Source organism: Stegastes partitus, unplaced genomic scaffold (assembly GCF_000690725.1).
Source record: "Stegastes partitus isolate 25-593 unplaced genomic scaffold, Stegastes_partitus-1.0.2 Scaffold516, whole genome shotgun sequence".
Classification (NCBI taxonomy): domain Eukaryota; kingdom Metazoa; phylum Chordata; class Actinopteri; family Pomacentridae; genus Stegastes; species Stegastes partitus.
Window position 1 is genome coordinate 268,034 of NW_007578247.1, and position 15,001 is coordinate 283,034.

At 43.2% G+C, this 15,001-nt stretch overlaps 1 protein-coding gene across 2 annotated transcripts in view; it reads left to right on the forward strand.

Moving 5' to 3' along the window:
* Positions 1 to 8,164, forward strand: part of gfod1 (glucose-fructose oxidoreductase domain containing 1) — a 55,988-nt gene extending 47,824 nt beyond the window's left edge. For both annotated transcript variants that reach the window (XM_008287714.1, XM_008287713.1), the window contains 2 exons: positions 6,153 to 6,346; positions 6,642 to 8,164. In XM_008287714.1, the coding sequence (XP_008285936.1) occupies positions 6,153 to 6,346; positions 6,642 to 7,382 (935 nt within the window). In that variant the 3' untranslated portion in view covers positions 7,383 to 8,164. The remainder of the gene's footprint in view (positions 1 to 6,152; positions 6,347 to 6,641) is intronic.
* Positions 8,165 to 15,001: the final 6,837 nt, after the last annotated feature.

Genomic DNA, 15,001 nt, shown 5'->3' on the forward strand with positions numbered 1-15,001 from the left:
TTGTTTGTGCTGCACATTGATGAATGTTTACTCGGTGCTTCATCTGATATCCGGTTTCATTATTTCACAGCCATACCTCGACCCAGAGTTTAAAGTGTGGGAAGACCATTGGTTATATATTCGTGCCGTCCTCCTTCTGTTACTGTCACACTGTTCATAGTGTCTCATGAGGTGATGCTCAATCACATGTTTTGAACCGGAGCTTGACTTCTAATCATGATTAGATATTTTCCACACATTGTTTTTGTAGATTACAAAAGAAATACCAGTCTTGTGCCTGCATAACATCTAAAAGGCTAATATTAAAATGAGGTACAGGCTGTTTGAACAGTTTATGGTTCCTAAATTAAGCCTAATAAACTTGTGCAATGAATTGGACAGGTAAATGTTGATTTTTATCCCCACTGAAAGGTGTTCAAACTGCTAATAATGTGTCATTTTTGATGAATCTGAATCTAAATAGTGAAATTTGCAGGCCTCATTTCCAACAAATGCATGTAATAGTGTTACACATCAGTACTTTAGAGAAAAGAAAAATAAGGGTGGAGAGAACAGGTTGGTGCCATTTTGCCATTTGTGAGATTCTCCAACAGCACCGCAGCAGCCGTCATCAGAGCTTCATTACTAGTGGCTTTTTACTGCGCTCACATTATCATTCATTCAACACATGTAGCTGCAAACTGCAAACTCTCAGTCATCATCATCAAGGTGACAAAAACAAACGTGTGCAGTTTAAATGTGCATTTAACTGTCGTCCCTTTGAAAACTTTGTCAGTGAGTTATGTGACTAATTGTAGTAGTTTTGTGTTTTTCACAACAAAAAGGCACCAGTGTAAAGTGCTGCTCACCCTGACTGTGGTTCCACTGTTTATTTATGGTACAGTTACTGATTCTTAATGCTTTAAGGATGTTAAGATGCTGCACATGGCACATTCACTGAAGACTCAATGAGTCATCTGTCCTTTCCAATTAATGACGATGCATCTCTGCCTCATTCTCTGCTTTCAATGAGATTAAGGAATTAACTTACGATCATGAGCAGAATATGTGTTAAGACATTATTCAGCAGTCGCCATGTGAACAGAGAAAGAAAACAGCTCCTCTGCTCTTCAGTCTGCCTCTCTGTCGAAGAAAAACAGCTGTGCTGGTGGTGACAATCCGCTTCTATGTGAACCACTGGGTCTTGGATTTATTGTTAAGAAGTTTGGGGCCTCAGGTCTGTGAGACGGCAGGATGTGATTTCAGTTTGTGGGGTTAGCTGATTCTCTGTGACAGGATGTCAAGAGTCTGCACATCAAAGGCACCTAAAGGCACCTGAAGGCAAACAGCCTGCCACCATTCACTGCTGCTGAGGGAAGCACTTCTCATTTTAGAAAGTGAAAGTGAAGTAAACCACAGTCAGGTATCGCCTCCTCTCCAGGGCCGCTGCTGCTCCCTCACAGATAACTCTTCACTGCTTCAATATTTGGCATTACAGTAAAGTTTGGTGACTTTTGTAGTGTCAAAGATTTATTTTGTAGTTCATGGTCATCCTGCCATTATTTGCTGTAGTTTTGTTGTAGTTCCTCTGTAATATCTACAGGATTGCTGTACTCCTTCTCACTTCTTCAGCAGGGTCTCTCTCTTCATCTCTCTCTATGTCCTTTACATGAATTATTGATGTTAAGGGACTGAGCTACTGTGCTGGAGGTTTTTTCTGCTCCATTACTGCTCTCCCACTGGGCCAGGAGCTTTACCTGCGAATTGACCCACACTTCACTCTGCCCATCCAGTATAACTGTAGTTATTTCTCTAACCCAGCTGCCAGTGTCGGGCCCTTACAGTAGAACTCCTGTGTGCTGTATCCGTCAACATGGGTCTAAGTAACACTGGTCTTACAATCAGTGCAGTTCACAAAGTGGTATGATTTGCTTTAGACAAACCACAGGAATATGACCAGGAGAGAACCAGCCTTTATAGAACCAGAACTGGAGCAGCAGGTTGACTGAGGCTGATGACATTTGACAACCTCCATTTTCTGGCGATGCGTTTTCCAATATAGTTTGTTGTCCCCTCAGGTGTTTGTGCTGCTGTGATACGCCATTGAAACTTCACACAGTGTACAAACCATCTATTTGTTTTGTACCGACTGTAGACTATAGTCTTCCTGTACTTTTGAACCTGTGGATCTTTGGAAACTTTTGCACTTAACTCTGCTGCAGCCCCCTTTTCTAAAACTGTAGCGCTGAGTACACCTGACCAATGACTGGAGCCAAAAACACTATGACACAGCAAATACATGGGGATATGGAATTGATATATTATTGATGCCAACATCAATCAGCTATGCAGACAAATTGTGGAAGCCAAGACGAACTACCTCCTGGGATCCCTACTTTATCTACAATCCCAGCGTTGCCAGGAAACAGAGGAAACCATCAATATCGTGTTACATATTGGTACAAAAGGAGTTAGACTTATCTCATTGTCCGTCCATCCTTCTATTTTCTGCCACCCTTGTGAGTCCAGCCTGTGGCAACACATGGTGTAAGGTGGCCCAGATGACCCTTTCCCCACCCGCTCCTTGTTCCCATGCCAGACGTGATATGTAATCCCTCTAACATCTGGCTCTGTCCACGCCATGCCTCGGGAAGAGTCCAGGAAGCATTCTTATCAGATGCTTGACCCACCCTGTCTCAATCATCCCTTTAGGCCGGGGCTGGATCGAGACAAAGTGTTCATCCAGCATGTTGTCCGAACACGTCGGATGGCAAACATGCGGTGGCAACACATGTTCATTTCTATTTGTGGGAATAAATGGCCAAACTTTTGGAAAATCTTTCTTCAAAGTTAGTGATATGGGAAAACTATCTTTATAAAAAAGACCTTCACAGAGATGATCAAACCCTGCCAAGGTTGTTTCAGATTTAACAAAAAGAAAGGGCAACTCATTTTGGCCACTAGTATCCACCACCACTATCTCCAGCTCCCCGGTCACCAGTCCAGTACCTGGTCCACGGCTGCTGGCAGTACAGCAGTCCACCTTTAGTGTCAAACACTCTATTTTACATCTCACTCCTCTCTCCTGGAGTACCATCGCTGAAGTCTTGAAAGCCCTGACTTCCATTCTGGCCGTTCTTTAATGCGTCTTATCTCTCAAAGCGTTTTCCACATTCATTTTAGATTGATGGATCCTCTAGCTGGGCTTCACGTTGACACTTTAATCCAATCTCACTTTATCTCCTGTTGGTTTCCTGCAGCAGCTACTGTGATAGTACCTTGTGCTCAGGTGCACTGATAATCAATACGGCACACACACAATAAATCCTTCCACCGTCTGAGTGAGCTCTGCTGACTCAACAGGCTGCCTTGTCTAAGCCTCGACCTTTCAGAGCTTTGTACTTCAGGAGCAAAAGGTCAAGCTGATCTGAAGAAGCGCTGATACTATCTCTATAAAGGTCATACTTAGAGGCTGAGGTGACCGGTAAGTACAACCCAGAAGCAGAATGACCCTGCATAAAAGTGCTTGAGCTGCCTCTGTCTTTGTGTGTGTATATGTGTCTATATATATATGTATATATAGACCCACATATATATATATTAGTAGCTAGTCAAGCTATTGCTCTGTAAAGACATTGAGCCAGACATCAACGCCAAAAAAGTCAGTCAACAGCGTTTAGCATTTACCCAGAAGGCTCTGACCCGAGGCAGTGTATCTTTGCCGTATCTGTTTGTGTGTGTTGCTGCCAAAAAGAAGGGGATGGGGGTGAAGTGTTGTTGCTTGGCTTTGTATGTCTGCAGGGGTTGGGTGGTGGGTGGGGGCTCCCACGGCGCTCCTCAGAACTGGGTCAGAGGGATTAATTTCCTGGCCTGGCCAATTGGAGCTAATGGCAGATTAGCATGGGAAGTTCACTTCCAAAACTGCTTGTCCACACACAACCCCTCGGCCAGGACTGGGAGACAAGCTGCTTTTCACACTCCGAGGCCTCAAAGAATGTGTGTGGAGTGATGCTCCTGTATTGTGGTGTACTTGTACGTTTTATGTGACTCCCTGCTGAGACCACAGTATTTAGCATTAGACGTGACCACAGGAACATAGATGTTCTTGAAAGAAATAGAAGTAAATTCTTCAGAGGCCCGATGCAGCTGGGATGTTTGGCCAACCAGTTACTTCTGCTTGGCATCAGTTTCATATATTGTTCTGAGAGCTAAATCCATAATAAATTGGGGGGATCATGGCTGTGCTAATGCTGTACACTTGTAGTTACAGTGCTGAAATTACTTGGGTTATCTAATTTACTTTCTGTCTTCTTTTAGAGAAAGGTGTCATAGACAACAGTCGTAAAGGTGCTATATGAAAAAACTGAAATACAGCATTAATGCAACCGCGAACAGCTATCTCATATGTACAGATACTGTGGAGTAATGGCGTCCTGCAGAGGTACTGAATCCACACTCTCTCTGTGTGTGTTGTGATCTGATCTCTATGATTTTCCTAATAATACACCCCAGTACAGTATTGTAAATTGATTGGGGTACCTGGTTGTTCCACCGGGTAGAACCTCATACGGTTTATTACTGCAGGGACCTGAGGAGGCAGCAGTTCCATGTTGGTATGCAGAGAGCATTGTGGGAGTTTAACTCGTAAAGTGGTACTGGGATAAAGTTTTCTGTGACACTTAAAACCTCCAGCCAGTACACGTGTCATTAATTTGTGTGCACTTGTTTCATTTTCGCTCAGTGTAAGTCTGCTGCTGTTTCGAGGTTCTGCTCGTGTCTGTTCCACTCCAGTCTTTTTGTGTCTGTTTCCACACATGCATCCGACAAACCACAAAAGAGCAGAGCAAATATGAACGGAGAGACATGGAAATGGTGTTAATTAAATTTAAAACTATTTTCTATGGATGTTCAGTGTGTTTTACGGTGGTTGTGTGGACTAATGGATGTGCTGGACTATTCTTCAGTGTCTCTCATGTATGCAACCTTTCTGGTTATAAATGAAACTGAAAGGGAGTGGGAGGTGTGGCTGACTGGCCTGTTGTTTTTAACTGCTGTTTTGGCGACATTTATCATTTAGAGAACCTGAAATGGTATTATTTACCAAAATACGGTCAGTTAGTGGCATGAGAGTCAGAATAAGCTGTCTGTAATAGAGCATGAACAAACACATACTTAGAGATGTCATGTTACACTCTTTGCCTTTTAACATAATTCAGAAACAGTTTATTGACTCATTGTTGAAGGACTTTATCCACCAAATTACAAAACATTTGCAGTCATTTATCCGTCTGGAGACTGAACAATGCATCAATAAATCCAAAGAGTTTAAAGTAGTCAGCATTCTAGTTTGCATGTCATCTATTTGCCTGCTCCCGTTTTTCTTCTTCCAGCCATAACAGAAAAAATCTGTTTACGCCTGTCTCTCCTCACATTACTGTCCAACCTCTCCTCTCAGTTGTGTTTGGGTGTTGCTGGCACCAGTGGGCCTTTTGATGTGCTCGAAGTGATTTTAATTAGGTTTCATACAATGTCTACAGGCTTTTTCTCTCTTCTGTCTCCATCTCCTCTGCACCGCCTCTACCCGTCTTTTTATCAACCCTCCATCAGGCCTCCGGTAATGCCAGGGAAGCCTGTCTAAACCTCTCAGAGCTGTGCAGTCTTACCGTACACAACAGATATGACTGCAACATCTTGAGCGCCTGCCAATATTAAAACCCCACTAAATTGCATTCAAGGACTCAGACTTTGACAGGACTTTAGAGGAGCATCTTCCCCGTTAGTCATGGCTTGTGGACAGTTCCATGTGCAGAACATACATGCTGCCTCTTTTTGCGAAAGGTCGTCATTGTCATACAGTTCCTATGACTCAGAGGAGAAAGCCCAGAATGTTAAGGAAATCTTTAGTCAGCTATTATGGGAGTTGCCACATTCTGCAACACTGCATTGTTCCTCGAGAGGAGGGGATGTTTTCATGCTCAAGAGGATATTATGTCTGTAAATGTTACTGAGGCTGACCACATTACTTTTCTCTCTTTCTCTTTGTTTTTTCTTCTAACTTCATCTTAACATTGTCAGTAAAAGAAGAAAGCAGTAGAGTCCAAACAAGATTTTTCAGAAATAAAAACAATAAAGCTCACATGGCTCATTCCCAATTGTCTCTTCTCTCTTTAAAGGTATTGGCAAGAATGTCATCTGTGACAGGACCGCAACGCCTCTGGATGCCTTCAGAATGATGTCAGCTGCCCAGTACTACCCCAAGCTGCTGAGCATTATGGGAAACGTGCTGCGTTTCTTGCCCGCCTTTGTTCGAATGAAGGAGTTGTTAGAAGAAGGGTACATCGGAGAGCTTCTGGTCTGCGAGGCTCAGGTATGACACACGAATGCTTGTTGTTTAATAAGGAGATTTCTCAGTTGCTTTCCTTTCATTGATTATAATGACAACAGTTTAATGCTTCACAATTACGTTCTCTCAAAGTTTGATTGAGTTACAACAGCATCCACAGAAGTGGCATGGAGTCAGGGTGGCTAGCAGCATGGGTACTTTCTGAGGCAAGATTTGTCCCCAGAAAACACCCCAGCTGATTCATTTTTTGCGCTACGGTGTTCTGATCACAATCAAGTGAGACCTAATAGAGTCACATTTTCTCCTCTGTGTCCTAAAGGTCCACAGCGGTAGTCTCCTGGGTAAGAAATACAACTGGAGCTGTGACGATCTGATGGGAGGCGGTGGCCTGCATTCAGTGGGCAGTTACATCATTGACCTGCTTACATTTCTGACTGGACAGCGTGCAGCCAAAGTCCATGGCTTCCTGAAAACCTTTGTCAAACAGACGGACCACATCAGGGGCATCCGTCAGATCACGAGTGACGACTTCTGCACGTTTCAGATGGTACTGGAGGGAGGCGCCTGCTGCACCGTCACGCTCAACTTCAACGTCCCTGGAGAGTTTCGGCAAGAGGTGATAGTGGTGGGGACTGTGGGGAGGTTGACGGTCACGGGGACCGACCTGTATGGACAGAAGAACAGTGGTGGTGGAGGAAGTGGTGGTGGTCCCGAACTTCTGCTCAAAGACACCACGCCTCTTGAGAAGGCCTCCCTGCCAGAAAAGGCCTTCAGTGACATTCCATCCCCGTATCTCACCGGGACGATCCGCATGATCCAGGCGGTGCGGCAGGCCTTTCAGGACCAGGACGACCGGCGGACGTGGGACGGGAGGCCTCTGACGATGGCCGCCACTTTCGAGGATTGCCTTTATGCTCTTTGTGTGGTGGATACAATCAAGAAGTCCAACCAGTGTGGAGAGTGGCAAAACATTGTTGTGATGACGGAAGAACCGGAGATCAGCCCGGCCTATTTAATCAGCGAGGCCATGCGGCGGAGTAGGATGTCACTCTACTGTTAACATCCGGCTGATATGCTGAACGCCCGTGTCACCATGGAAACTAGTTGTGGCACCAGAATGGCCTCGGTATTGATAAAAAAAAACTTTTTTTTAATAGAGCTACTGAATTCAGTTAAATTTGTCCCCCGTTTGTTTTGATACTTATAAATCTGTATGGCTACTGTTACAGACAGTTTACACCACTATGATACAGAGCTGTGGTTTCCCAGCCTTAGCAGTAGAGGAAAAGCAATGTGATTATTAGTCAAACCTTTATTTATGATAAGGAAGCTTTCTCAGTTTTTTGTTCATTCTGACAGAGGACTTGAGCCCTTCCAGGTGATGCACTTGCAAATCAAACTGATTCATGCAACAGAAAAACCTAGAGTGGAGATATATCAGGGAGTGGAAGTACTTATGGTCGGCTGGTTGATCAGTAGCAGGCATCTCCGCAGGGATTTGCTTCTCAAGTTCCCATTTTACAAAACAGATGCCTGTGATTTTAGACGTTTTTCACCCCTACGCTGCTGCTTGATCAAACCGATACTGCGTGTTCTATCTCTGCTTCTCTTCTATGTGACTGGGTCTGGAACGAACACCTTACACTGTGGGTCCGAACAAGGACAGCCAAGGAAGAACGATAGTCTTCTCAAATTGTGCCGCTCTGTTGTTGCTGTACTTGCTAGTTTTACCAAGTGAATGTTTAAAAAAAACAAACAAAAAAGTCAGTGCGCTTGATAGTCAGTCTGTGTCTGCTCTGTATGCTTCTCTGTATGTGTGAAACAAGAGACAAAAAATCAATAGTTTGGCTGGTGGGTTCTTTAGAGGGCTTTACCTCCTGCTTTATGTATGCAATATACACAGGCTGCTTGTCTTTCAGCCTGACATGAAGGGTTAGAACACACTATGGTATGCCTTTATGCAGAGACAGTAGGCTGCGTCTCAGCTTGTTCGTCCTGTATGAGCGGCCAGTTTAGTGATACTTTGATACTATTTATTTTGTGCTTTTTCTATCATCACGAAGCATTGCCACGAGGTACACTGAATCCCGTGTGGCGTGCTAGTACATATCTGTACTGAGCCTTAAGTGTGGACAGTCCTGCATGTAGAGATGCAAGCAAATGTTCACCTACAGAGTGTTTCAACCTCATACTACGATGCAATGGGTCACCTCTGCTGCGAGCTAATGTGAGCCTGTTAAACATGTCAGACCTACAGATGGACTGAAAACTTGCAGCTAATCAACAGTGTAGCACAGCGGGGTGGACAGTAACCTGCAGATTTCTTTCACTTCTAGTCAAGGTGGTAAGGTTGGTGTTATTCTAAATTATTCTGTAACAACCAAAACCAACAGCATCAATCTGTCTCCCTGTGCTCTCTGGTTACCCTACACCAGCGGTCCCCAACCACCGGGCCGCGGACCGGTACTGGGCCGTGAGTCATTTGGTACCGGGCCGCACAGAAAGAAAAAAAACTAAACATTTTGTTGGTTTATTTTTATTTCCAGTGGAGTCTGCAGGTTGTTTTATTTCAAAAAACGACGAGCTCGTCTTCCCGTCTCGTTTCTCGCATTTGACTCTTATTAGTTTTCATGCTCTGCTGTTAAACGAAGCCGTCAGTCTAACCTGCCGAAATAATTAAAAAACAAACATCTCAGCTTCTTTGGAAAGTGGGAGAGACTCATTCCTAAGACGGAAAAAGAAAAAGTAAACACGTATTTAGCAAGTAATTTTATTCATTTATGAAACTTTTAAATAGAAAAAACAATTATTTTTTGTTACGTGAGTGATGACCGGTCCATAGGAAATGTTCTCGCTTAAAACCGGTCCGTGGTGCAAAACGGGTTGGGGACTGCTGCCCTACACTGAGCCCTTGATTATACTCCCTTGCAGACGTGCACATGGACGGCTGGAGACACCGTGGACACATAGTTGTGGCTATTAAACTACTTCCTTATCAGTCTACATATTCTGTGCATACACACTACTGCCGTTGTGTGGACTGCAGAAAATATGCACAAAGTAAAATACCATCCTTATACCTTTTTTAAAAAAACTGGATTCCTCTAATGAGACTAGAAAAAGGAACCACAACTGATTTAATGAGCAATTCTCAGTTTCGCTGTCCCGACCGTTTGTACTTGCATGGCTTCAGTTTTGAGACAAGTATATGCTACTGGCAGGATCAACCAACCAGCCCGAAAGCACCGACCGGCTTAGAACTGGTGCGGACCAGGGGAGTCCGACTGTTTAATTAAAACGCAGCATGTAGTGTGTATACATGGTACAGAGGAGGTTGTGTCTTCATATTCTGCACTGAGCCTCATGCTGCTGTCCTTGTAGTGTAGTTGACACATGGACACAAATCTATGAATGGGTCAGGTAAAGTGAAACAGTGAAACAGTGAAATGAGATTCAAATTATTAAAGCTGCACTGAACCACTTAAATAACAGTGGGTCTGATATGTGTTATGTAAAGGAGATACCTGACTCCACTGTCCTCTTTAGCATTTTAGCATCTATCAGCTCATGTTTTTCTGTTTTGGTTTTGCTTCACTCATCGCTCTTATGAACGCCGTCTTTCTGGCAGCAACGGCAGGCCGCTGTTTTGGTGAAAAAACTTTGATAAACCCGCTGTACGTTCCCTGCCCAGCACCAGACAGGCACAGTAGCCGATGAATGCAGCTAAAGAGACAATTGGTGGATCCCAAAACAGAGCAAAAAATAAAATGAAAGTGTTGGAACTACATTTTCTTTGTGGCCAAAAAATGTGGTTCCAAGGAAATGTCAGTGTGAATGTGTAAATTGGCAACTTCTCGCTAATACATGAGCTTTAAAAACCAGTTGAAAATTTAAAGCTTGTGTTTCGAGAAGTGTATTTTTTGGACTGTGTGCAGCTATTAACAGACACACATGAAACAATTTCCCACAAAAATTTCCCTGAGGTACCCTACCAAAGGAATCAATAAAGTTATATCCAATAAAGTTCTATCTAATAAGAAAAAGATGGAATAACACCACCCTTATCCTTCAAGGTGTAATTCACAAGCATCAGCTGCTCTTCTGAACCGCAGACCGACATGACTTCATTAGAGCTGTATGTCAGTAAAAAACAAACAAAACAAACAGTGAGGAAGAACAACAGGAATGATCTGATTTGAGCGTATTAGTTTTGTGAGTCCTGTTAAGGACACAAAATCACATCAGCGTCAACAAACTGAAGTAGTCATTGTGTATTACTTCCTGTCCAGCTCCTGAGAAAGCTAAAGCAAACCATCATAACTCCAAGCACAGTTAAACTTAAGGTTTAGGATCAGTCAGCACGTGAAGAAGCAACACTGACCTACAAGCCAAAAGATTGATTTTTTTTTTTTATGCACCTCTGTTCCCCTGTGCGGTTTCAAGTTCTTAAGCTGTGCTGAAATACTATCTATGTAACAACTACTGAAAATGTACATATGAAAATATTATAAAACAACAATATGCGTTTGTCTAAAGAAATAAACAAGTACTGTATGTATTTTATTTGTAAAAACCAAGGAACTGGAACACGTTTCGATGAGTGTTAAGGTATTTATTCTCTGTTTTTGACGTTTTGTGGACTGACCTGCGGTGTGTTTGGCAGATGGACAGCAGGCCGAGGCCTTCCAAGCATTCAGCGTCTTAGTTCCCCGTTTATCAGATATTGACCAAATAGTCTTGTTTTAAACCCGAAAAGCTTTATGTTTGCTCTTAAGATGCATCATAGATCACAGTCAGGATCCAACGTGACTCAACTGTCAACTGCAGCGCAAACTCGGATGTAAAAAAAAATCAACAGTTCACAGACGTCGTGTCTGTCTGCGCTCTTTTATCATTCAGTGTTTTCATTTGTCGTGTCGCACCAGGCTTTGCTGAGGTCAGAACACATTACAGCCCCTGCTGTGATCACAGCTTTTTTAACACTTATTTGGTTGTAAATTTTAAGGAAGAAAAACACCCTTGCTCAATAGTCAGCCTGAAAAAAACCCTCCAACACTGAGTCCAACACTGATAAGCTATCTCCCTACAAGATAACTCAAGTTAAATTATTGACTCTTGCGTACTAAACGCCTTATCAAATCTGCATATAGACTTTCCCCCTTCGTCCGATAAGAGATCTCAAAACGTACACCTGTAAAAGATGTAGAAGCGATGTGGACTTTTCTCTTCAGGGTTGAATTTGTCTTCTGTGTTTGGTTGTGTGTTTAGGCCTGGATTTTGTAAAACAAACTTGGACTTTGTTCTGTCATGGAGGCGCTGGATGCACGTGGTGGATGTGAAAAAGGAAAGAAATAGAGGAGTCGTTTTCTCTCCCTCATCAGGCTGTAAACTCACTTTATTACCGTGTGATTTATAGCTGCGCTGGTGTAGCCTTGGCTGTTTATTTATCCCAGTTGAGTCCAATTTGGAGGTGAATGATTTCCCTTTCTCGACGGTTAACTGCACAGATGTTCACAGGGAATCTAAGGTGAGAGACCAGGGATGACATCTGCAGCACGTTGAGGGCAGCTGCAGTCAAACAGGGATGTAGGTTCGCTTCTGGGGTTTTTTTCAGTCAAGTAACTCACAAGTTTTGCTCTAACTTTTAAACAGATGCCAGTTATTGGTAACACTTTATTTGCGGATCTGTTAAGTCCTCCAGCATCTGATCAGAGTGTTATTTTATGTTCATGTATCTGTGCTGTGGTTGTGATTCATTTACATACATTTACTTGAAAGAACTGCCCTCATGAATATATTTTGAAGGACAGATCTAATAAGGACCTCCACAGAACAATGAAACAAATAGAAAAAGTGGGAGCAAAATCATTTAACAACAACATCTGTCTTGCATTTTTCCACATTCAGTCCACCGTAGAATTTGGAATTAACTCGTGTTCCCACCAATCACTTTCCCTGTAATTAGTACCACGATCCTTTCCAGGAAACCTCCCAGACAACTGAAAATCATTAGGAATTTACGGATCTGTAAAATAAAGTGTTACCTTGTGACTTCATTTGGAGACTTCAGCTAAACAGAAATGCAGTGACATGAGTCCCTAATGCTGGACTAGAGCTGCTGTCACACTCCACGAGGAGTTATGTAAAATAATCTGCAGGGTAAAGTGAGAAGATCACAGCTATCACTGCTGAGTAAGCTGCAAACGTTCGCTCCCCCTCCAATGATATGAGTAGTTCAACTCTCTTGTCTTCTAATTCATAATCTGTTTTCAAACCAAGCAGCTTGACTCAGACTGTTTCGTTTCCCAGTGCTGCCCTGGACTTGCTGTCTGTGTGTAAAGATTCTCTCACAATAGAGCCAGTGTGTGTTCGACTTAAACTGGATCTCATGTTGAGATTAAATCAGCTATATTTAGTGTCCCAGGGGTGAGACGATGCAAAAGAACCTGCAGTGACTCAAGCAGACCAACACGTGTTCCCTCAAGTGTTAGAAATGTGGATTTGGTCTCAGTTGTGTTAAGTGGACGTTTATCCATCCTCCTCCATGGAGACCTGCTCTGGGCTATCATTAGAAACCAGAAGGCTTTTCATTTCAGCCTGTGCAGGTGCTCGTCAAAACACCGAATCAGAAAAGAAACGTACCTAATCCTGCCTTCTCTGTGAAGTCATTAGGGCGATGCTGATGCAGGGACTGTCGAGCTGCCTCCACTCTGCTGAACATTACGCTCCCAGTGATGTCTGTACGGAGCTGAAACACACGAGGCAATATCTGGGATCTGAAGCACTGAATATTTAATGAGAGGAATTTTAATGAGCCGATACAGTTCAGTATGAAGATTTCATACATGTTAGGAATATCTTTTGACTGATTTTGCTTTTCATCTGTTAAGTATTTGAACTTTTCGTGCTGGTGAGAAAGTTGTTACAGCCGACGTTCAGATGTCAAATTCTGTTTTCTGGATTTTTGTTGCCAAGAAATGTTCCTTTTTTGTTTGTTTTGTGTTTGTGTGTTTTTTTCCTGCTGCTCGTGGCCTGATAAGGACGATGAGACTCTGAGCTTCAGAAAGAGACACTGCAGAAGAATAAACACAGGAGGTGCTCTGGTTCCAGCTCTGCACTTTGACTGCCTTGTTAGCCGACAGTCTGCGACTATGAATCGCTTGTCTTTGCTTCGGCAGCATTCACAAACCGTTCAGGAAAGGCCTTCACTCGCTGAGGGGGAGGAGGAGGTGGGACGGGGTGGAAATTGTTCATTTTGGAGACGAACAACCTCAAAGAGGTGCTTCTTCTGCCCTCAGAGACCGTTACTTAGCAACCGGATGCCACGTTGCCAAAACTAAGTCTTGTCTTGGATTTTTTTTCCCCCTCCTCCTCCTCTCTCTTTCTTTCATTTTCACTCACTCACTCCTCTGTATGTGTTATCCCCCTCTTCTCTCTGACTGACTGGTCAAAGGACGAACGCCCAACAGGGGTTTTTACAATCCGTGCTGAGGAAGGCGACGGTTGCTGATCAGCTTCTCATTGATCTGTCTTTTCACATTTCTCACAGGGTGACTCTTGAGCGCTTCGTTTTTTTTTCTTCTCTTCTATCTATCGTGAGTCAGGTTGAAGCCTGGAGGACAAGCTCACTGGTGCTTCTGCAGACCTTCCCCCGGATGATTTCCTCGTCTCTTGTCTTCACGTGCTTTACGAGTAACCAAGACAACCCCCTTCAATCAGAGTCAGGTCGTGAATGCCTTTCCTCAGCTGGTTTGTGAATGCTGACTCTTGCCATGTCCTGCTTGCTTACCCTCCACTTGGACAAATATCCATTTTGATGCTGTATTGTGACTATATCCAATATTTATTGTCATGTATGTATATTGTGGACGCATGGACCTCTGTACATACTGTAATTTGACCTCTCAAACGCATATTTATGGGTCTTACTCTAGAGAATGTACTTACTGTAGGAATAATTTATATTTTCTATCCGTTAAGGATGATATGCCATTTTTAGGAGGTCGGTCAGTGTCACGGAAATAAAAGTCCCTCTGAGTTCTCGCCTGCTGTAAAGTGTGATGGTGCACTTCCATTAAATGACCCCCCTCCCTCCCTACATCCATCCCCTGTTTTTCTTTTTTCTTTTGATTGATTGATTGATGGACTGCGTGACTCTCCTGTTTTTGTGTTTTATAGTCTCATCTCCCTGCACCAGTGCTCGCCATCGATTGTGTGTGTGTGTGTGTGTGTGTGCGTGTGTGCATGTGTGTGTGTGTCTGAAAGTGGGGAGAAAAGGAATAAGAGTGATTTTGTTTGTGTGTTTGCGACATGGTTTACGGCTTCAGCACTTGTCAAATGCTGCAGTTTCTATGGAATAAAAAACATGTACATCCTCAATGACTCTTTTTTAATGTTTTTTTAGGCATGTAATTTGGCAAAAGGTTACAACATTTAGATTGATAATGAATATGGATAATGTTACTATAATGACATTTTTTAAAGGCCTCTGCTGACCTCTGCTGGCTGCTGGAGATGCTTCACTTTGCAGTCCAGCCCTTCACAGACACTCCACAGACAGTCTTGTTGACCCTTCACACCCTCCCACGTTTAACTATAAAAAATTTTAGACCTTAGATATCTTAGACATGTTTCTGATTAATAAAATAAAGAGCTAAAACAGCCAGCAGCTGTATTTTG